Source organism: Prunus persica, chromosome G6 (assembly GCF_000346465.2).
Source record: "Prunus persica cultivar Lovell chromosome G6, Prunus_persica_NCBIv2, whole genome shotgun sequence".
Classification (NCBI taxonomy): domain Eukaryota; kingdom Viridiplantae; phylum Streptophyta; class Magnoliopsida; order Rosales; family Rosaceae; genus Prunus; species Prunus persica.
In genome coordinates this window covers 29721496-29744445 of record NC_034014.1, presented here as the reverse complement: position 1 = coordinate 29744445, position 22950 = coordinate 29721496, and the positions used below count along the sequence as shown (strand labels likewise).

Sequence of the window (22950 nt, the reverse complement as noted above, 5' to 3'; positions counted from 1 at the left end):
ACGATGATATTGTACGTGGCAGATTTGGCCGTTGGGAGGTGGACCGTTAGAAGTTGACCCGGTGAGTCGGTTCAGTGTGAAATGGTGGGTGGGTGACTCGCATTCTAATTTCTGTCAGCTAGTGGTCAACGGGGATCTTTGACTTTTGTTGTTGTTTTCATTGGGGAGGAGCCCAAGTTGATTAAGCCCAACAGGGATGAAAACAAACCACAAGGCAAAGGCCCAGAAACGGGGAGGAGCCCAAACAAGCAGATGAAGAAAACACAGTACTGACAACAACTAATCGACAAAACAAAAGCAAAGAACAGAGGCAGAGTTGTAGTAAGAAAAAGATGGAACTCAGAAAAAGAAAGACAGGACCACAGAGACTAGAAGAGCTCAGCAATCCGAGGAAGATTAAACTGGATATGGATGCATTTGGTGTCTCTTCAACACCAGGCGCACTTTTCTTGGTTATCTTTCTGTACTCACAAATTGATAACATATAATCGACATCACCAAAACTGTTGCATGCATGAATTTGTATGCTGCACAAGAGTTATCAGCGTCAAGAGTTTGTTATTGCTAAAATTTAATTAGGAAAAGTTGGATCACAATTAATAATATATTGGTTTAATTATGTGAATCTCTCTCCTGTCTATATATATCACACATGGCCTTGGTAGGTATCCCTTCTCGGTAGATAGATCATTGGCCTTTCCATTACCAACTTCCTAAAATAATAGCTTTGATTAATTTACAGATGGCATCAACATCATCAGCCAAGAAGAAAAATAACCCTGCAGACTCATCATCACTTCGCCAAGTGACCGTTTCCAGTGCACATGATGTAGTTGTTGCTCTGGAAACTAGAGATGAGCGAAAGTTTAGTTTCCGTGTTCCGGAAACTGTCAATGACGGAGATTACATGTCCATCCGAAGTCAAATTCATACTTGTAATGCATGTTACCAGAGAAATGATGTTATTGCCACCAACCCTAGAGATCTGACACCCCCTCCTCCTCCTGCAGAAGATTTACCTCCATATCAGCACTTTAGAATAATGTAATCCAATAACGTTAATGGTGAGATTTTTATACTAATCTGTTTGGTGACTATTGACTATTGTTAGCTAGCTTTGATCATTAATCTCATAATCAGGTGGCTAATTTCTTATAACTTCTCTGTCTTAAATTTAATTGCAGGTTTATGCAGCTGCTGCCTGTTGCTCTGCGGAGTTTCAACTATCTTTAGCTTAATTATGTTTTCTTAGCTTTCAATTATCGATCCTGGACTATTGGGACTGTAATAATAATTACTGGACCTGGTTAATTATTATGTTGTCTACTTCTTCATCAATATTCAAATGTTGGACTGCTAGTTTATATATGCAGTATTAATGCATGCAGTTTATTTATTTATTTTGTTTTCAAGTATGTCCAAAAAAACAACAGAGCCTAATGAAGATGAAGTCTCAGCCTTTCTTGATTATTTATTTCTGGTCAATGGCCTTTGCATCATGATTGAAAATCTTCATTACAGTTACACGTGAAGAGATGGACCCTTCTAATCTGACATACAATAAAAGAAAGACAAGTGACCCACATTAATTAGTGCCTAAGTTTCAGATTTTAATTTCAGTTTTCAGACATGGAAAGTTTCAGATTTTAATTTCAGTTTTCAGACATGGAAACTTGCTCAAATCTTTACGTACGAAGAAGAAGAACATCATCTTATGTTGTTATATGAACCACTAGAACACAAGTGTCCTGTTCCAACAAACTGACAAGCTACATTACGTCTGCGAATGACTAGAGTCTGTTTGCTCCAAGATTGTGTCTTGAAGACAAGTTAGCCCAACAGCAGAGGTCACCGTTTGGATGGTCCAATCTGGGCAATTTTTTTTAATTTCCTTTTCAGTCAGGTTTGTGATACCTTTTCCTTGTCCATTAGGGATTTTTAATGTGTTGGCATTTAAATTCACGGTTTCAGTTGTATTTCCTAGATTTTTGATTATTAGCAGTGAACTCCCAGACCTTTAGGCGAACTAAATTCGCTTTTTCTTTTTTCCGAAAAAAAAAAAAAAGGAAACTTCAAAGAAGAAGACGATGGAGGCGTCGGAGGTTCCCGTAGCAACAGTGACTCAGCGCAGCCAAAAGAGTGTAGAGAGCCAAGTCGGTCGTATCTACGAAGGCTTCGCCAAACTTCCCCCGGACGCCCAATTTCGAATGTAAAAGATTTTCCTTCTGTTCTTGCTTGTTTTTTTTATAATTTTTATAATTTTTTCATAACCGTTGGTTTGGTTTCGTTGGCAGTAGAATTTAAATAATAATAATAATGAAGTTTTCTGGTTGTTGATGTTAAAGGTTGGAACTTAAGCGTGAGAATCACATAGATTACCTAAAAGGGGGTCTCAGACAACTCCCAAGCTCCTTCTGCATTTTGGATGCCCTGTATAACTCTCTCTCTGCCTTTCTCTCTCCTAAATTGGATGATTAAAGTTTTGATTTTTGTGACATATGGTTGGATTTGTTTTGTCAGTCGACCGTGGGTTTGCTTTTGGAATTTGCACTCATTGGCTTTACTAGGAGAGTCTTTTGACGCCCAATTGCAAAACAACATCGTTGATTTCCTTTGCCGTTGTCAGGTGTGTATGTATTATAAGACAACCACATTGCTCTCTCTGCCTGCTTAAATGAAACACAAGTAAAGGCCGGTGCTTTGAGTTCTCCTCATCAAGTTGTCTTTCTCTTGCATTCCAGGACCCAAATGGTGGTTATGGTGGCGGACCTGGACAGGCAAGTATATGGTCGCCATATTTGCCCCCGGTGGCTTAGTCATTCTTGATGCATAATATTTCCTAATACCTCTTTGGCGTTATTTGTCATGGCTTGAATTGATCTACTCATCTCTCATTGCTTCTATGCTCTATTATGTCATGCATTCTTCTGCTTAGATTGTTCATTGTTTTAATCAGATGCCACATCTTGCAACAACTTATGCTGCTGTCTGTTCACTCGTTACTCTGGGTGGTCATAAAGCTCTTTCGTCAATTAATAGGTGATTAGTTTATGCTCCTTGAGAACAAACTCACATATTTTACACAATGCAATGCAATTCTGATCCTTTGGGAAGTGATTTGACATGATTTTTTGTTCTTCAGAAGTGAAATGTGCATGTTTCTACGACAAATGAAACACCCAAGTGGCGGCTTCAGGTTTGAAATCACATTCATTTGTGTGTTCTTTTGGCTTAAAAGTAGTAAAAACTGACCCAATTTTCCAGATGTATACTTTTGTTTCTAGAAGTTTGGAACTGTATTTGATTCCTTACTTTTCCCCAGGATTCATGATGGTGGAGAAATTGATGTCCGGGCCTGCTACGCTGCAATTTCTGTTAGTCTCTCCTCTCAACACAAATTCATTCATATGTTACTGGTGCACACGCCCATTTTTTATGCATATAACTACTCTGTTCTTGAGCGTAGTTCTCAAAACTACAATATGAACTTCTCTGACTTGGGTAATAACAAAAGTTGAACATTTTGTCTCAAATGACTCTTATCCATTGATCACAAGTTCTAATAGAAGTCTGGCCGTATGGCCAAGGTGTCTCCATGTGTTCCTCTATCTACTCCCAAAGTCTTATTGAACTTGCTAAGGCTTGTGCTAGTTGTGCCATCCTTAAATTTGTCCTAAAAATTGTGGTATTATCTGAATATTCATTGAATTACTTATGGTTCTGTTCTTTACTTACAACGTTGTTATATGCTTGCTTAATTTCAACACTCATTCGCAGGTAGCAAGTATTTTGAACATTTTGGATGATGAACTCGTGCAGAATGTTGGAAACTACATCTTGAGGTTGCTTAAAGCTTGTTCTGCTTGATATGGATTGGCATTTGATCAGGGATAAATTACATTTTCTGTATTTGCAGTTGTCAGACTTATGAAGGTGGCATTTCTGCAGAACCTGGTACTGAAGCTCATGGCGGGTATGTCTCAGACTTCTATCTGTTTGAACATCATTAACACAATTTGCACAATGGCCTTTTTGCCGGATTATGTGGATGAAGTATTAAGAGATGTCGGTTGGATAGATCTATTAGTTTTTTATAGATCCGATAATCTTTTTCTTCAGGTACACCTTCTGTGGGGTGGCAACGATGATTATGATCAATCAGGTCAATCAACTGGACTTGCCGAGACTAATTGTAAGAAAATTTAACGTTGTTTTCAATGAACATGTTTTGAACCTCTCCAATCCTAAGACAAATGTTGTTCTCTATTGTAACTGGTGTTAGGATTGGTTGGTATTTCAACAAGGGAAGGAGTGCGGATTTAAGGGGAGGACTAATAAATTGGTTGATTGCTGCTACTCCTTCTGGCAGGTGATTTTCTTTCCTTTATCTGTTTAGGGATTCTTCTTCATCGTCTCATAGTTGAATTAATTGATATAAGTGACCAGGGAGGTACTTTTGCATTACTACAAAGAGCATGTTCAACTATTGATCAACAACTGGTGATCCCCGTTGGGGGCAATACTTTTGAAGGTAGGCTGACTTAGACAAGTTTCAGATGTTTAGCCATGTATTCTTGCTGCTTCTTTTTTTTTTGCTTCAAATAAATTTCCCTTTCAACACCCAAATTTTGTTTTGACTTTCTAAAATTTCCCTTTTTTTTTTTTTTTTTTTTTGCTCTCTGTGCAGTAAATTTCAATGATATTGGTCATAATTTTGTAAAGAGAAGGGTAGAAATGGAGCCACTTTTTGATGGACGTGCATTGCAGCTATACTTACTTTTATGCTCACAGGTTTGATTTTCAAATATCACCTTCCATCTATAGTTCTTCGAGTTCTTACTTTTCGGGGACTAATATTTTAACTTGATTTGGTTGATGCAGGAGGAGAATGGTGGATTAAAAGACAAACCTGGGAAATCCAGAGACTTCTATCACACGTGTTATGCTCTAAGTGGTCTTTCTGTAAGTCTCTACTGATGCCGAGAGCAGTGTTGGGTCCCTATTCCAATTTGTTGGAACCAATCCATCCGCTCTTCAATGTTGTCTTAGAACGCTATCATGAAGCAAGGGACTTCTTTACCACATTCTGGCTCAGTAATATTATTGTCCTTTGAGGTGATGTGACTTGTGGAATTTGATTAAATTATAGGTATTTAAGTTATGTACACGTAACATATACTCACATCCAAGGATGAAAAGGCAGATTTTCCAGTTAACACAATTTGATTTGAACCCTTCATACCAAGCTCAATCAAAGAAAACTTGTATACCATGGGGACAACACTCTTTTGCTACGGCCACTTTAATGTTTTTAGGTACGATCCTTTAACAAAATGCAGCTCATAATAAAAAGTTCTAAAAGCAGATGCAGAACTGTGATAATAACAGAATGGATAAATATACGCTACCATATTCAGCCAAGTATAAAACAGAAACTGGCCAGCAACCCCTATGCGCACAGATACTACGAGCAATATTGAAGGCATCAAAATATTTCAACAGGAGGAAGTCACAGGTATGGGACTTTTCATAAGCCATCATCTCTAATGTATGGTGCACGCTACAAACAGCATAAGCTGACAAAAAGTTCCGGTATGTATTATACATCTATCTACGACAAAACAGTGCTTCCAAATCCAAAAGCAAGCCTAATCTGGAATTTGATCATAGTCCCCATTTTCTGGAGATTGGTGTGCTGCACGACCTGCTCTTCCTGCAAAATAAAATATCTCCTTTCAGACTCTCATAAGTCATACCTGCGAGCAATGTCAATCTATAGAATCTTTTATAATTGTGAACGTGTGGTGAGAGGGGATTATACCTGTCAATTCATAAGCACCAGTGCCTCTAGCATCTGGACCACCCCTCCAATCTGTGGGCCGTGAAGGTGCGACATGCATGCCCTGAATCATAAAATGACTTCCTCCAATAGCTTGCTGATCATCATTTCCCCGGACGAGAGTTCTTCCAGAAGAGTCAACTGCCGAGCGGAAGCTTACATTCATCATTTCCCCAGCTGTTGGCAACTTGGTAGCAGAAGCATCACCCTTTACACCAGCAGTGACATCCTTCTTGGCATCAACCATAAATGTTCCGACAATAACCTGTAGGTGCAAATAGAAAGTTTTTCAGTAATACAGCAGAACCATTTATCAAACATGCCAACCGAAACGAGCAGAGACTGCAATTAAGAAGAAAATGTTACAGAAATGTCCCAGTGCCTAATAACATGGAAAAAATCAATTTGAGGCATCAGATGACATCCAAAGCACCAAGTCAACTATATGGTTAACAACCCAACCCCCCTTGCTTCAAGGCAGAGACAGAAGTAGCTAGTATCTTCTGCCACAGTTGTGCACTAACAACATATTATGGACATCTGATCAACAAAAAATCACTTTTTCTAAAAAAGTACCTGCACAGGGCCTGCAGCCTTCAGGGGCCCACCAACTCCACCGCCGATGATTTGCCCATCTGTACTAGATAGGCACACACTGAGCCCACCAGCCCTCCCTCCAAGGTCAGTACGTACGTAAGACCCAGATAGTGAAATAATCTCAAAACGACCCTAACATCAGAAAGAAATCATTATACTTTGATGGACTAAACATGAGGCAGATGATCAAGAAGTCCCAGTTCAATCTGTCAAGTTAACTGGCAGTATAAAGGACTTAACCAAACATAAGTTGAATCTTTTGAGCAACTAATGAAATGCTTTTTCAGCAGCATATGCACATTTTAAAACAATTTATTTACATAATTTTTGTTTCACAATTCCACAAAATTTCTGGATAGAAAAAGCATATGCACAATTCTAAAACTAATATTTTTATTATTATTTCCAAATAAACCACTATAGTCATTTAGCAGCCAAAACAGAAAGCAAAAGAAAGAATCTTAAAATTCATTGTCATTTCCTCCCTTTTCTCCTCCCTAACTACACACCCACACATAGAGGAAAGACACCTTGCCTAATTATAATTGTAGCAATGAATCCTACCTGAATAAATTGGATGCTAATAAAATCAAAGTTCAGCCACCCAAATCGCTATGGATGGTGTACTTTTTCATCAATCATATGGTGTATTCCTTGGTAGAATTTGCATGCCAATATGGCTTTCAAACCAGAACTGTTATTTTCAAGTGATAATTGTTATTTTCAGATTTTGGAACAGCAGCTGTGCCGTATCTCAAATTAACTAAATGAAGACCCGACAAAAAATTAATCTGAATTTGTACATTTAGGCTCCTTAAGAGAGCACACAGATAAATTAAACTGTTAGTTGCCAATAGTGAGCACAGTTGCCCTATTGTTGCGCACCAAGAATCTAATACCATCTGGAGACTCACTAATGCAAAGCAGTGACCTAGTATTGTACATTTAGGCTCATATACACATACCTTGAACAAACACTAAATCTGATACTCCAAATTTGAATTCAAATACAATTTGTTGCAAGATAACTGCTGTTTCTGATATTTACTTTTTTCTTTTTTCGTTACTAAGTGCATCACCGCAGTTCCCATATGAATGGGTCAAAAGACTAAACTATCCCACTTGGAAAATGTTGAAGACAAAAAATTTACCTCATATGTAATGTTGCCTCCTGAAGTAGCTGGCTGGCGGAGAGAAGCATTTGAGATTGTACCAGAAGCAGACAGAATGCATATTTCACGCTTACTCTGTTGCATAAAAAACATAATTTTCTGGCCCACATCCTGTTAGACATGTCAATAAACTGTGAGCAGATAATAAATAAAGAAAAAATAACAACGGAAACACTCTATAATAAAGACGGCACACAAACAAGGTACGATCAGGCAATTGTTGATTTTTAAAAAATACAAAAGTAACTGCACCAACAAAAAACCATAAACAAATTCAAGGAATTATTCTGTATCCAAGATCAGCATGTGACACATTTGAAACACAGATGTGAAAAGAAAAAAAAGTTTTTCATGCAATCAGAAACGAAAGAGCTACAATCCAGTATCTGCAATTTATGGAAGAAAAGGGTGAGTTTGAAAGGATTAGGACATGCATACCTCCCCAGCAGCTACAGTTAAAACATGTGGTGTAAAACCTTGCCCTGCATTGCCTACATCAACCAATTAAGAGGAAAAGCACAACATGAGTGTGTTAAATTATAATTATTTATACCCACATTGTCAAACAAGAAAAAGACATTTAAACAGCATTCAATAAAACATATATACTTCTTATGAGCAAATGAAAACATTATACAAGGAAAATAGGGTAGGTTAGCTGGTCACCTAAGCTTTAACCAAGCCTTTTTTTTTTCCTAATTTTACATTAAATCACAGAATAATAGAGGTTATAAATAAATACTGGGACAGAAAGGACCTTCAGAAGTGGGAAGAAAAAATTCATATTCGGCAAGTAATATACAACATTCTTAAATGCAAATAGGTTTTAGATCAACTAACCACTGTGAACTAAATGTCTAGTTATTATCTCCATTCTCAATATAAAATCTAACAGTAAGTGTGAGAAGTTCTAGAATTCTAAAGAACAAAACAAAAAAGTCTTGCAAACCACAAAAACCTTGTCTCATCTACTGATAGAAATTCAACGAGCAATCCCAGTTTTATACTTCCATTAAACCATTGAAATTACTTTTTCATGCATCGTCGGTTGCTAAAAATTGCCACTTTGCACTATAATATTGACATATGCCTCACACACGTTTTCATTTGGGAGGGGCAGAAAATCTTTTATCCAGACAGGAGCTTGTACCAGTTTCTTATCAATATCTTTCTCTCAAGCCAACCAAAGTTTCCACTCCATAAGCTGTGTGATCTGGAGAGAAATTTGGTTCATGTGAATAAAAATTACCAATTATATTATGTTCTCTTTGTATTTCCCCAAAAGCTTCTCATTTGAACAAGTGGAGGTCATACTATTCTATTTCAAAATTAATGTTTCAACTATGCCCATCATTTGGAAATAGTTAAGTTGAATTATGATAGACCTACATAACAGAAACTGGGTAGAACACGGAGAGTGAAGACACTAAACAGGCATATAAACAATGCAACCAAAAACATGTATAAACTCAGGCACTGCAGCAAAACCCTCTAAACTACAACGAATTCACAATAAACCATGAAAAAATAAAACCAAAAAGAACTAATAGCAAAGAGGGCAAGCACTAAGAAACAATGGATGTTAAAAAGCCCACATAAAACTGGAGCAGTTTGCAAAAGAACCCTCCTAGAAACAAAAATTTCCCAACCAAACACAAATAGGGTATTTCCAGAATACCCACCCAGAACAACCAAGTGTGAATCTTTCCAAGACAATGCAACCAAAAGTTTGAAACACATGTAGAAATTGAAGCAATTTGCAATAAAGACAACAAATTTCACAACCAAACCATACAAAATCCAAAAGGCTATTTGCAACCCACCAAGAGAAAACTGCTGAGATTTCTTGGTAGACCCAGAATAAGAAGGCGAGGCAGAGCCATGGTGGTCCTTTTTCTCCTTAGAGGATGAGGAGTGAGATGACGTCGTCGCCGCCTTCTTGGCTGCCAAAGCCTGTTCCGGTGTGCCATACTTTCTGGGCCTTCCTCGCTTCCTTTTCGCGGGCTCGAGTGGCGAGGTTACCGCTGAGGAAGGCACCGAGTGAGAGTACACCATGTGGGACCCATCAGTGGAGTGGGTATTTGGCAAGAGCCCATTGGTCGGTGATGCAGTGTTTGTGGCTGTGACAGTTGCGGCGGTGCCGGTGCCGGTGGTGGTGGTGGGGTGTTGGAAGTAGGAGCTCAGTTGGTTTTCATTAGGTTCCATTTTGAGTTTTAGAGAGAGAGAGAGAGAGAGAGAGCGTGCGTCTGTGTCGAATAACAAAATTATTTTTTTTTATTTTATTTTTGGTTGGTTTTCTTGGTATGCGTTTTTGTATGTGTGGTGTGATTTTGGCCGTTGGATTAGGTTTAGGTTTGATTTGACATTTTGACTCGAGTCTGTAATGCATATTTCTTCATTACGTTTTTCGTTTTTAATTAGGTTTTCATTTGAATAATCTAATATCTATCTGATTCTATACTCATCTGTAATAAATTCAAACTCAGCAATTTCTAATCTTTAATATCTTTAACGAAAATTAAATTAAAAATTAGTTCTTTCATTTTATGTGAGGCTAATTGTATTTGTTTTGGTGTTCAATTGCTGTTAATTTGGCACCTCACCAACAACCCTAAAGATAATACATACCTGTTAGTGGGGCTATGTCCAAAGTTAGTAGAATTAACCATTTTCTTTTGGTTTGTTCAGCAGACGAACAATAATATGAATTATGGTTCACATCACAAATACATGAAAAAGAAATTAAATTGTTGCTTTTATATGTCTAAACAATTGTCTAGAAGAATATTACAGATTGTATAATATAATAACTCATGCAGTGATAGACTTGTTTAATAAATCCAAAAACAAAGTGGCAGTTGTTTCGGTTGAAAAGAGGGAACCGTTTTATTTAAACAAGAAACAAAAAGTGATACTTTTTTCCTCTTTCTCCCTCGTTGGAGACCTTTTCTTTTTGGACACAATACAAGTTCGAGGCCTTTTCTCTCTTGCAGTTTGTGAACACAAAAAATCATATATAAAAGCATGGATTTTCTTCGAAATTTCAAACTTTTGTGCATTTACTCACAGGAATGTTCTTATTAAAAATTTGGTGGAGTTGATCATGCATGAGAGCAGCACAGGGATGACAGAAGCACCATTTTCAAACAAGAAAAACGACACTGAGATCACAGTGAAGGAGCAATATGGTCAGTTTTTTATATAAAAAATTCTTGTCTGTGGTGTGTAAATACTAAATACTAAATAGGGTTGTTATAGGTGGAGATTCTGATGACAAAGAAATTGTGCAACTGCAAATTGAGGGAAGGGGCTTGTCTTTGGTAGATGGGACGTATGATAAGCCTCTTGCATGCTTTGGTTGTGGCATTGGATGGTTCTCGTGAGTTCTATAATTCCAAGCTGCTTACTTTTTCCTTCCAATTAAAGGACAGAAGAGATTGATGTTTTTGAGTTTGAATGCTTCTTATAAATAGGTTTCTCTTGGGATTTGCTTTTCCACCAATATGGTATTATGCTACTGTGCTTTATTTTGGAAATTATCTTAAAGGCCCCAGAGAGCGACCTGGCCTTGCAGCATCTGCGATTGCAGTAAGAATGACACCAAAAATGCTTTTGCCTTTCATTTTAATTGTAATGAGATTTTGTTTTTCCTTGTGCTGAAAATCATATTGGTGCAGGCTTTAATTTGCTCGGTCATTGTCTTGGTTACTCTGCTTGCTGTTTTCTGGTAGCAGATGCTACCAAGTTTCTTCCAGAAAAGCAGAGGACGTAGCCACGAACTGTTGGACAATCAAATTGAAAATATTAGTAGTTAGGAATGTCATTGGCAAATGTTCTCTTTTGCCACCGATTGTTGTAACATTTTAGGGTGTTCTCTTTTACCTCCCACTGCACATGTTCTAGTCATTATCTTCATAAGCTGATCTCAAGTTTGTGTTATTGGACTTCTGTTTTACTCTCTCAAAATTTTGTTGATAACTTGCGCAACATAGGGCAAGAAACAAACTCAGGAAGAATAACAAACTCAGGAAGAATTGAAGTAAATATATCTTCACAGGTATCACAATATCTTGCTGAACAGCTAGAGTTTAAAGACAGAAGAATACCCGAGGACCTTAAAATTAGTTGATATCTCACTGCAATCAGTTAAACAAAACCACAGCCTCTTCTCACCAAAAGCATACAGCGATTAAAGTGATCACACAAACACAAGTTGACATGCACACCCACAATATGAAGTTCTGGCGTGTACTGTGGATACAACAGCCAGGGAACCATGGCTCCGTTCTTTTGTTTGATATATTTACAAGAAATAAAGGTTTCGCTTAACTTAGCAATTTACAAAGTCCTCCACCGCTCTTTTAGAACTTTTCCTTTAGGGCCTCCTCATCAGTGGTCTCTTTGTCTTTGATAGAAACTGGTGCCACGTTAGGTACTTGTGAGCTCTTAAGTCCCTCTAGCTGCAATACAGCGCATAATTAGGTGACTTATATAACAAAGTGGGAGTAATGGGCATACACAGTTCAAATGAACATCAGAAGCAAATGCAACCATACATATCTCAAATATTCCACCGCAGGGAACGCCTTAGTTTACTAAAGCTATACCACATATTAATAGTCATCTAATGAGTTGGTGTAGCAGATATCTTTTATTACTCAACCGACCACAATCCAAAAGAATTACAGTAGTTCAGATTGATATATTGCCAATTTCATTGGAAAATAAGGAGGTGTACTGCAATGCAAACAATGAGGGGTCAAGATGGATACATGCACATCAGTGCTGCAATCCATCTATAATCAACTTTGAAGAGACAAAGCACTCATATTTTCTGTGATTCCAATTCAAATTTTACACAACTATTACACTTTCAAATACTTTAACTTTATTACTCAATTGATCATACAAATAGCAGGGTGAGTCAGTAGGTCGTTTGCACTATGAGTATGTAACATAACTTAAGTTGTATATTTCTATGATTTCTGTCCGTCTCTCCCCAATTAACTATGTAATCGTAAGGCATACTGAAGGGGTCATACTTATTTCTTGTCTTCACATATTAATACTTAAGTTCACAACTCTGTCCATCTGCATTTGATGAAATTATTAACACAGTTTATCACCCTATAGGCAATATGGTGTCTGAAACTTAATGACGCCTCTTAGCCAATGCTTAGATTAAGCTCAAAGTACAGGTGGATTCAAAATCTAGAAAAGTACCTCAGAGCAGGTTTCTTGGTGTGCTGCCAAAAGTGTGTTATACTTTTTCTGCAACTCTGATAATTCAGCCTGGACCTTTTCATATTCTGACACAGATGGACCCCCTAACTTTTGTTGAACAAACCTGTCAAAAAATTATAAATCAAAAATCAAAATATATCTGAACATTTGCACACCGGCATAAGCATGGAAAAAATCATCTCACAAGATAATTCTATTTGGATGTGATACATGAAACAAAATACATTTGTTAGCACAAACCAGAACAAACAGAAGAACACAACTAAGCACAACTACTCAACACTTGCAAAAGTAAAAGATGGAATATTGCAATTACAACTTAAGTACCATTTCCAAGAAGAAATGATACACAACTGAAATAGCATTCTGACAAAACCCAATAAATATAGACTACTTAATACATAACAAGCAGATTATGTTCAAAGCCTCACAATTTCTGCTTGTACGCTTGTATTACAAATATCCTAAAGGTTAAAGATTGGGCAACAATGTGCAATGTGCAATGACAATGAGATACTTAAAAAGAGAATGCAATACCCGGTAAAAGCTAAAATCTAACTTTTGATAAAGTGATGTGGAAGAATGAATAACTAATAATAACATATGAATTCTTGGGTAAATACCATATGATTTCAGCCTAATTAATAAAAACTGAAAAAACTGGCAGATAGCTGTTGCTATTAGTTGAGCTAGCAAATCATTTAAAGCTTGATTCTTGGTTCAAATAGAGCATTTGGATCACAGAGTCAAGGAGATGAACTCACTCAAGCGCAGAGGAAGGTTTGTCATTCTGCTCATATAACGCAACCAGAACTGTCCCAGAGAAAATTACAAAAATAAAGAGAAAAAATGAAAATGTACATCAAATAATTTATATAAAAAAAACCCAACCCACAAAAACAAAAAAGGAAAAGACTTAAGCTTTACATTAAGAAACGGAAAACTTGATAGAAGTCAGAAGGAGAGAGCAACAAACCTTTGGTGAGGGCATCAAGAACTCCACTGGATTCTAAGTACTTCCTAAAAGCTTCTTTCTTTGCCTCTTTTTCCTGAACATACATATACCAGACAGTGATTAAACCTTTTTCATGAAAGACCCAAAAATAAAAAATTAAAGAAGTAAAAATGGATCATACCTCTTTGTAGTGCATCATGATCTTCGTCTTCTATTTTCTTTGATCTGCCGTGGTGGGGGATTTCTGTTTTTCTTGCTTTCGATTTGGTCTAGCTGTAAATGGAAGCTCTTGTAGTATGGTATTGACATGGGCCTACCTTACCGCTACCAGTCCAAGCCAAACCATTGTTTTCGTCATGCTTCGACCACATGGGCCTCCATTTCAAATGATATTGGAGGTCTTTTGTTTTTGTTTTTTTTGAAATATTGACATTGGAGTTTAAAGTTTGTATCATTAGGAGGCATTGCAAAACACCCAGTGTTGTTTTCACTGTCTCATTCAGATTTTATTGTATTTTGTTGGATAGAAAATGGACATTTTGATGCATGTTTGAATGCACACCCAAGTTCTCACCATTTAGAATTAGACAATTTTACAAGTGAGGGCCATGTGGCCTTTAGATGAGGCCGTATCTCTTAATCGTTGGATCAAACAGATTAACCATTGAATCAAATTGATTAGCATAATTCAACGCTTAAGAGATAGGACCTCACCTAGCCCTCACTATAGAATGTTTGGAGCTGTTCATTTTGGCCCCAGTGTATAATATGAAAAGAGATCCACTTTCTCCCATCTTTCATTCGATGGTCGAAGAAGTGTTCAATCCAATTAGCAAATTCAGCTCTTAGATCAAATCATATTCCTAGTGCATGACAGTGGGCCCATATCACCTGTCCATGGAAAGCTTAAACTTTTCTTCTGTAACATATATATATATATATATATATATATATGAAATTGGTGCAATCCCAGCAATCAATTACAGGGAAGACTTTAAATCAACATCTCTCAATCTCTCTCTGTCCCCACACACGCGCACGCAAACACTTGATTGGTGGAGGAGCAAAATAATGAACACGACGTGGGGAAAGGAATTGCATGAAATGCACCAAAACTTTCACCATGATAACAGCGTGGGAAGTAGCAACACTGGAAGCATTACTAACAGGCCGTACAGCACAAAGGAATCGACATCTTCAATTTTTTCCACCTTGTCATTAATAGTGTTCCACAAATGTCTGAAAGCACCCTGTTGTTCCTGGCATTCATTCCTTCCCATCACGACAATGTTGTAAAGAAACAAAGCTTTTTGAACGACCAGAAGGGAAGGGATATAAAAAGTCACCTCTTTTTTGGGGTTACTGATTTGATCTTGACCATTTGAATCTGCCAAAATTCTTCTTTCATTGTCATTGGCTGGTTGATCAAGGGGCATCTTGATTTCAGCTCTGCTGAAACTTTTTATTGAAGGGGCTTTATAAGTTGAATCAGTATGTATAGTTTCCATGACTGAACCAAAGAAGTTCGTCACGGGCACCTAGAGAGAGTATTTCCCAGTATCAAAGTAAAGCAAGCAACTTCAATAGCTCCAAATTGAGAAGATTAAGTTTAAAACTTCCCTACCTCTTCCAGGTGTTGCTGGTATAGATCTGTTCTGTAATATGCGGTTGACATCAACAAGGTTGGGTTATAGGAATTGAAAAGACTGCAAAATGATAATCAAATCCTACAATAAATATTAATTTTGAAGAAAAATCACTTACACTGTAATGGTTCTGTACACTTTGAAAGATATAATTGCCACAATGAAATAGGTATGCAATTTCTTAAATATACCTGCTCAATGAGGCATTATCATACATATTTAGCCTCTCAAAGAACGCAAGGGTGTAAAATGTAAAACGATCTACAACAGAAACACCAACCTGTATCAAGCAAACAGTGTGACTATAATTAGATGAAATGCCAGTAAGTGGTATCAAATACCTGGATTTGAGATTAATCAAGAACATGGAATAGCATTCTCAGTCAAATCAGTTTAAATGTTAAAAGCATTTTATGCCAACAAATCCACCATACATCAGAGTCCAAGTGATGTGAGTATGAGTTCTCCCCTTTCATGCTACTTCCAATAGCCAAAACTCCGGGTGATTGAAGCTGCAAAACTCAAAATATGATCTTTCATTTAGTATAAAAGCATGTGAATAGAACAATTTCATCAAAGATACTCTCTTTTCAGATTATGAAACTATTATACACAATCATAAAGGAATTTGTCCCTGTGCAATGAAGTCAAACAAATGTTTCCATTCAAGCTATCCTATCTGCAAAAGTGTACACCAGGATGGTATATTTTGAGTTTAAGTTTTTTTGTACATTCTTTTTAAACATTATAATTTCGGTCCGAAAAATTGAACGAAACAGGATATAGCTAAAATATATTATGCTTTTCTTTTCTAAGAACAGGAAGGAGCAAATCACAAACCTGAGAGAAGAGAGTGGCAGCTTGGCAAGTGTCTACCATTATCAGCAGCTCCTTGAATCTAAAATTTTGATCACGTTATCAACTTCATATGAGTTCATTTGTCCAGCAGCGACGATCAATAGGAACAGTCATCAACATGGATAAACAACATGTAAAATATAAAAAATTGTCCCAAACTAAATTGATAATTGATAATTTCATAAGAAATGTAAATTATTGTATTCATCTGATAATCATTTTCTCCCCATTTCTAATATTAAAATGTAAGAAATTCTTATACAAATGTAAAAGGCAACAGTGGTAGAGGTAAAAATTCCTAACCTATGCTTTTCTTTCATTTGTTTAACTGCATCAGCTAAATCATGACTCTGGAGCTCTTCCGAATCTTGAAATTTTAAAAATTCATCTCCTCCATGTCCTGTCATATACAAAAGAATGTGGCTTCCTTCATCACTCAAAAGACGCTTAGATCTTGGAACAGCATTCTCATGACGCCCAGTCAATACACGTAAAAAATTTTCAACTGTCACTTCATACCCTCGATAATCCACCTGATAGATTCAGTTTGGTAAATCAGCCATATTTGGAAAACTATTTGAAGCAAAGTAAAAGACCTAAACAGATAGAAGAAAGCTCACCTCAACATTATCTCCATACAAGTTGAGTCTGTGGTTTTCATTGTTAAAAACTTGGGCAGGATACTTGTTTCTAGCATTACAGGCCATGTCATCTGCCAGCATAAGTATTATTCTCTCATCAGGTATTCCAAGTCGCTTAACAGTCCTGTAAATCAAAAGACAAAAGCACTGAAGTAACTATGAAAGAAAAGAAAGAATGACAGACAAGAAGATGATCTAGGAGGAAAAGACCGTGTTCTTACCGATACAGGGATAAAGTATTGGCCATGTGTCGATAATTAAACCTGAAGACAACATTGGGATAGGTTAATCAAATTGCGATATTGTAGAACTATGAGAGATTGAAATAGGTAGCTCAAGATTCTTCAAACTAGCTCATTACAATGATTACAAGAATTCAGTGATATATATTGATTCTTTCAATGAACCCTTAAGATGAAAATAGGAAGACTTCCTTTTACTTAGTGTCCTTTAATGCTTCAATAATGTTTAAATTAAAGTACTGAATGCAAGAGAGCCAAGCAAGGTGAAAGAACTGTAGTTTCTCTCTAAAAGAAGACTGAATATGTGATAGAGACAGCTCTATTCAACTCCCCCAGCATTGAAAATATGAAACGCTGAAAAAGTAGATGGCCATTTCACAAGTTTAAACCTATACCAAAGCCGAAGATGAATTAGTGTACATTCATGCATCCACATCTAGAAAAATGGTTATGGTTCATACAGTACGTAATTCCAACTTCTCTTTTGCATTGTTGCCAAGCATGGTTAAAAAACTGAGCAAATAAACTAGAAAGTGCTCATGGATGGATACGATCCACAAAGTAAGCAAACTAATAATCATATCAAACACACCCGAATTTTTATCAAAAAATTAAATTAGTAAAAGATAAAAGTAAAGAAACTTTTAGAAGGCTATCGGAAATTATAACTTGGGCGATATCTATTTCACACAGAAATAGAAAAAAGACAAGTTGAAAAGAGCAAAACAAAGTTTGAATTACCAGAATCGAGAGGTGCAGACCAGAACAGCCCAATTGTTAGTGTGCATAGTGGTCTCAGAAGAAGGAGGAGAACCAAACGCCATGCATTTGGTGACAGTGCACGGACCCAGAAGCAATAACGCCGCAGCCACCACTATGGATTTGAATAAATTGCACATCTTGCAGCGGATGCTTGAATTCTTATGAACTTGGGGTACAACTTGTTAAAAAGAAAAGAAAATCTTGGGGGGTAAAAATGAGGGAGCAAGCAAATCTTGCCTCGAGCTTATATGGAATTAGAGACCCAAATCTGTTAATGGCACAACGAGGCTTGTCATCTCGATAATTTTCTTTCCCTCCCAGAGATTAGCAGCCTATATCTCACTCTTCTTCTTCCCCTTCTCTTTATTTATTTTTCCTGTTACGTCACTGAAGGCCGGTAGACATGTAAACTTGACCCGCTATATAGTTGACCCGCCACGCCAAAACCCAACAAAGCTGGCCCGAAGACAAAAGAAACAATAAGCTGGTCCCGGAAAAGCCCAATAAAATCCCAGTGAGGTCACAATCCAGTCAAAAACCCACTTGGCCACCCGAAATTCATCACCTCCAATTTCCCAAACCTTAAGACGCTCAAGCTGAAGGGCAAGCACCCATTCACTTGCTTTTAAGCTACGCATTCTCTCAGGTACGCTCTTTTAAGCTACACATTCCCTTTCTTTTATGCATGCTTTTGTTTAATTGATTCTCTTTCTTTCTTTTGATATAATTGATGAATAGGGCAAAAATGGTAGATGGGCTAATGTAGTTACCGTCTTTCGTTTCCATTTGATTGCTTAGAGTAGGAAGTGAAGGTGATTACGTTCTGGGTCTTATGTTCTCTGTTGTATCAGTATCGGACAACTTGCAAGATGAAAACTTTAAGGTGTCAGAAGCAATTTTTGTTGGGCTTTGCTGAGGAAAGATTTGGTCTTTTTCCTCGATGGATTTAGTACAATGTAAATGAGTAACCGGATTATAGACAAATTCTGGGTTTTTGTGATCATAAGCTGTTCAAGTGTTAGAAACTTAGAAGTTTGGAGATTGGGTTTGTTTCTTTAGAACTGGTGAAGGGCAATTCCGCAATTCAGCAAATTGGTTGCAGGGCTCATATGGGTTCAATCTCGTTCTTTTGTCCTCAATCCCTCTTCTTTCCCGAATTCGCGAGCCAAAGCTTATTATCTAACAATTATTTTAATTTTAGTTGCATATTTGGTTATAGTTTGAAAAAAAATCTGAAGTTGAAAACAGTTCTAGCGATATGTTGCTTACCAGATTATGATAAAAGATTGCTGAGCAATATAGATCAAATAAACGTCTATCGTCGCTGATGGATATCATTACTAGGTTATGTTGATATAAGAAAATATTTTAATTTATCAGTAGTAGTAGTGTTTTAAATCATGGACAAACTGGTGACTTATAGATTTGTGTGTTTTTATGTCAATTGAGATGCTTTAATATTGGATATGATCTGCTACACATTATTAGGACTGTACTCATACAGTGGAGCATGCTCTCCGCACAATTTTATGTGTCCAGATGAAGGGTCAAAAGAGGTCTGCAAATGATATTCATGCTGCATTGACTGATGACATCCTACACGAGATCCTCCTTCGACTGCCAGAGAAATCTGTTTTCAATTTCATACTCGTATCAAAGAGGTGGCTTCGTGTGATATGTAGCTCTTCTTTTCGAAAGGATTACCATGCTCGATGGAGAATAAGTTTTCATCTTTTGGGCTTCTTTGTGTGCAATCATCTATACCTTGGAAGATCTAAACATGGCATATGCCGGCCCCCATCAGAGCGTGCACTTCATTTATTGTCAACTTGTGAGGAAGGCGATAATTTACTGGTTTCTGGGATCCCCAAACAGCTTGGCTATTTCATTGACTCTTCCAATGGCCTTCTTCTTTTTGGCCGCCACCCAATGACATATTCTGTGTGGAACCCAATCACCAAACAGCTATGCCGACTTCCTCAACCTCAGCGGTACTATAAAAGTTTGTGTATTGCATTCTTCAGTGTCACCGAGGAGTGTTTTGAGGAAATCATCCACTACAAGGTTATTCGGGCAAGATGTGACTGCAGACGTGATGAAGTTAATACTGTCTCCATTGAGACTTTCTCTTCAGTGACTGGTACATGGAAACATTATACGCTCACTTGCTCTTCAACATTTGCCTTGCGTCCTTGGGCAGTGGCTACTGTAATTAGTGGTGTCGTATACTGGTTTGCAACCCAGGGAAATCTAGCCATTTATGATCCACGTCTTGGAGATAGGCGTATAGTTTTGCTTAAATTACCAGATGGTACGATTTCTCAAGATTATGATGAGTGTGTTCTTGGGGAGGCCCCAGATGGGCATTTGCAGTATGGTCAGAGCAGCACGTCAGGCATGGAGATATGGGTTCTTGAGAGGGAAGGAAATAGTTTCTCATCAAACGTGCAATCACAGAACAGGTGGAATTTAAGGTACAAACTAAGTTTCAAAGCAATGTGGAAGCAAAATCCAGACTCTGCAAAGAATTCTAAAGAAGCTCAAATATTGTCATTCCTTCCCCAGAATTCTGAATATGTCTTCATAAGAGCTGGATGGAACATATTTCTCTTTCACCTCAAGAGCCGGAGGCTTACACTGATTCCATATCTTGGTCGTGACTCTTCTATTCAATGGGATGACAGTCAAGTAATGCCTTACTTTAGACCTTCTTGGCCGCGCTCCTGTTTATGCCCCTAAAGACTTACGGAGGAGAAAGTTGTAGACATCTATTTCATACGATCCCTGCAAGTGACCTGTGTTGCATTTAGTTGTTTTATGTAATTAACATATGACAGTTTCCTTAGAATATTGAGATGATGTTCTCTTTGCTGTGATATATATATATGTGCATAAAATTTTCTTTTACCTTTTTATGGAGACTTCAGTATTCTTTTCCCACTTTTTCTTTTATCTTCTGTTTAAAGATTCTTTTCTGACTATTGATTGATATGCATTTTCTGTTGCGGTGGAAAACAGCACTGGTAATTGTAAATGGTTGTAACATGTAAAGTAGAACATTAGAAAGACTGTTTACAAGTAGAACATTTGGGCAGGGCAGGGAACCACTGGTTAGTTTGGAGCTTGGATCTTCAGCTCCCCCAAACTGTTTAACAGTGGAAGGAATCATATACAAGTATAAAAACCAAATCTTTGTAAATGCGTCTGCCAGTTGAAGCAGGGAAGATCCTAAACTCTTTCATATTTATTATTTTAAAGCATGTTTCTGAAAGACAAAACTTTCTGTTATGTTTAAACGAAAAAACAGCAAGACGGTGATAGACGTCACATTCAAATACAAACACATGGAGGAAAAGAAAGAAAATCCAGTCCGTTAAAATGTTTCGAAGACTTTGATCCCAATCCAACGGTTTTCATGACGAGTAGCAAATGTTTACAATACATTCAGATACACAAGATTGGAACATCCCCAGACCGAGAGAGCACTATGACACAAGGAGATGTACCGTTAAAGAAAGAGAGAGAAGACTTGGTTAGTAGCCACTAATTGGCGCGCAAACAAAGGAAAGCAACCGAAACAAGAGGCGCTTCTGAAGAATGTCACTCCCACAACCGACTCGATCCACATTCACTTCCCACACACAATCACACAGTCAAAACTTTCCCACCTCACCAATCAACCAATCTCTGTTTCTCTTTCTACCCCTTCCCATTTTTTCCTTCACTTTCTTGCCAACTTTCCCGGAAAATGGAGTTTTTGTCTGACCCCATTAACCTCGACTCTTGTTCATTCTCAAAAGTTTGATGGTTTTGCTCAAAAGGGTCTCTTTCTCTTATGGTGTCTGGTGGAAAGGAACACTTCTCAGCTGGAGTTGGGAGCTGATTTGTCATGCATCTCAACTTTTGAATAAAAGTACTTCATGAGCTTTGGATTGGCAGCCTAGAAAAGAAAAATGGTACGTACGGTCTTTTGTTGAATTTCATAAATTGACATTTGTTGATTTCTGTATATCCATGGTTTTGTCTTCCTTTAATTTGTAGATTAAACTAGGTTTCCGAAATTCAGTTAAAAAAATGTATGTCGCATTCAAAAACTAGTTCCAGGGATCAAATGGTTGTTGAGTTTGTTAATAACAAATGATTAAGTTTTCTTTTTTTGATCGAACATATGATTAAGTTAGTGTCTGTGATGCAAAATGGAACGGTTGTTTAGTGTATGTTATCCTTTACAATAGCCCAGTGTTAGCTTGTGATTACCAGATTGGGATTCTTTGCTTCTCAGAGATGTGGTAACCGAAAATTTCTTTGCCAAGGGTGTAATAAGAATGGAGGGATGTGCGTGTGTCTCTGTGGTTTTCTGAACTAGCTATTCCTTTAAAACATAAATTTCGTAAACAATTTAGCTGTAGAAGAAACTACTAGCTTTTCTGTTCCTAGGTAAAACACAAGGCATATGACAACTCGAACTAAGCATTGAGCAAGAGAGATGAGTGTGCTTAGCATCACACTGTACTTTTGGTGATGGTGAAATAATTAGTGGTGGGCATACCTAACATAGACTTAGTAGATATGCAACAGCAATAGGACAAAAGGTGTTGGCACATATTTTGTTGGAATAATTTGCCCCTTTATTCTGTTTCCAGTTTTCATACAAAATGATTCAGAAATGGTTATCGATGAAGTTTGTGTTTATGATGACATTTTAAATAAAAATTTATGTATAATTTCATTCCTTTGTATCTTCAACTACAGGGAACGCCAGTAAATATCATTGTAGGATCTAATGTCTGGGTTGAAGACCCAGAATTGGCTTGGATTGATGGACAAGTGTCAAAGATTAATGGACAGGAAGCTGAGATCGAGAATACCAATGGGAAGAAGGTGCATTTCCTGTTACTAAACGTGATGTGTTTGTTTTTATCCCTTTCATCACTTGACTGCAAATCAACTAAATCATCAGAAATAACTTTTATGTTTGTTCTTTGGAATTCACC

At 37.3% G+C, this 22950-nt stretch overlaps 4 protein-coding genes and 1 pseudogene across 4 annotated transcripts; 2 read left to right on the top strand and 3 right to left on the bottom strand.

The window, feature by feature from the left end:
- On the top strand, nucleotides 1640–5216 carry LOC18772414 (annotated as a pseudogene).
- LOC18773183 (AT-hook motif nuclear-localized protein 14) lies at nucleotides 5374–10095 on the bottom strand. The gene is made up of 6 exons (XM_007205372.2): nucleotides 9432–10095; nucleotides 8047–8099; nucleotides 7588–7719; nucleotides 6416–6568; nucleotides 5822–6104; nucleotides 5374–5713 (listed from the first exon to the last, which is right to left on the bottom strand). Exons 1-6 carry the CDS (start codon nucleotides 9811–9813, stop codon nucleotides 5649–5651), a joined length of 1068 nt encoding a protein of 355 aa, XP_007205434.1. The 5' UTR covers nucleotides 9814–10095; the 3' UTR covers nucleotides 5374–5648.
- On the bottom strand, nucleotides 11627–14247 carry LOC18774575 (C-Myc-binding protein homolog). The gene is made up of 5 exons (XM_007206091.2): nucleotides 13989–14247; nucleotides 13829–13901; nucleotides 13617–13665; nucleotides 12832–12955; nucleotides 11627–12068 (listed from the first exon to the last, which is right to left on the bottom strand). Exons 1-5 carry the CDS (start codon nucleotides 14004–14006, stop codon nucleotides 11970–11972), a joined length of 363 nt encoding a protein of 120 aa, XP_007206153.1. The 5' UTR covers nucleotides 14007–14247; the 3' UTR covers nucleotides 11627–11969.
- Nucleotides 14572–18369, bottom strand: LOC18772282 (putative GPI-anchor transamidase). Its single transcript, XM_007207624.2, has 10 exons — nucleotides 17936–18369; nucleotides 17174–17215; nucleotides 16932–17076; nucleotides 16615–16844; nucleotides 16294–16351; nucleotides 15888–15965; nucleotides 15645–15733; nucleotides 15432–15513; nucleotides 15154–15345; nucleotides 14572–15066 (listed from the first exon to the last, which is right to left on the bottom strand). Exons 1-10 carry the CDS (start codon nucleotides 18091–18093, stop codon nucleotides 14926–14928), a joined length of 1215 nt encoding a protein of 404 aa, XP_007207686.2. The 5' UTR covers nucleotides 18094–18369; the 3' UTR covers nucleotides 14572–14925.
- On the top strand, nucleotides 18460–20896 carry LOC18773358 (F-box protein At5g03970). Its single transcript, XM_007205230.2, has 2 exons — nucleotides 18460–18602; nucleotides 19496–20896. The coding sequence occupies exon 2, from the start codon at nucleotides 19496–19498 to the stop codon at nucleotides 20693–20695; it is 1200 nt and encodes a 399-aa protein (XP_007205292.1). The 5' UTR covers nucleotides 18460–18602; the 3' UTR covers nucleotides 20696–20896.

Excerpts from the sequence above, each read along its gene's own strand:
- LOC18773183 (XM_007205372.2), bottom strand. The coding sequence starts at position 9,813 with ATGGAACCTAATGAAAACCAACTGAGCTCCTACTTCCAACACCCCACC. Across the intron at positions 6,569-7,587 it reads GAGGCAACATTACATATGAG|GGTCGTTTTGAGATTATTTC; the intron begins GTAAATTTTTTG and ends TTCTGATGTTAG. Across the intron at positions 5,714-5,821 it reads TGGTGCTTATGAATTGACAG|GAAGAGCAGGTCGTGCAGCA; the intron begins GTATAATCCCCT and ends TTTATTTTGCAG.
- LOC18774575 (XM_007206091.2), bottom strand. Across the intron at positions 13,666-13,828 it reads TCTTGATGCCCTCACCAAAG|TTCTGGTTGCGTTATATGAG; the intron begins GTTTGTTGCTCT and ends TCTCTGGGACAG. Across the intron at positions 12,956-13,616 it reads AAACCTTCCTCTGCGCTTGA|GTTTGTTCAACAAAAGTTAG; the intron begins GTGAGTTCATCT and ends ATTTTTTGACAG.
- LOC18772282 (XM_007207624.2), bottom strand. The coding sequence starts at position 18,093 with ATGTGCAATTTATTCAAATCCATAGTGGTGGCTGCGGCGTTATTGCTT. Across the intron at positions 17,077-17,173 it reads AATACTTTATCCCTGTATCG|GACTGTTAAGCGACTTGGAA; the intron begins GTAAGAACACGG and ends TTTGATTTACAG. Across the intron at positions 15,966-16,293 it reads CTGCCACTCTCTTCTCTCAG|CTTCAATCACCCGGAGTTTT; the intron begins GTTTGTGATTTG and ends TGAGTTTTGCAG.
- LOC18773358 (XM_007205230.2), top strand. The coding sequence starts at position 19,496 with ATGAAGGGTCAAAAGAGGTCTGCAAATGATATTCATGCTGCATTGACT.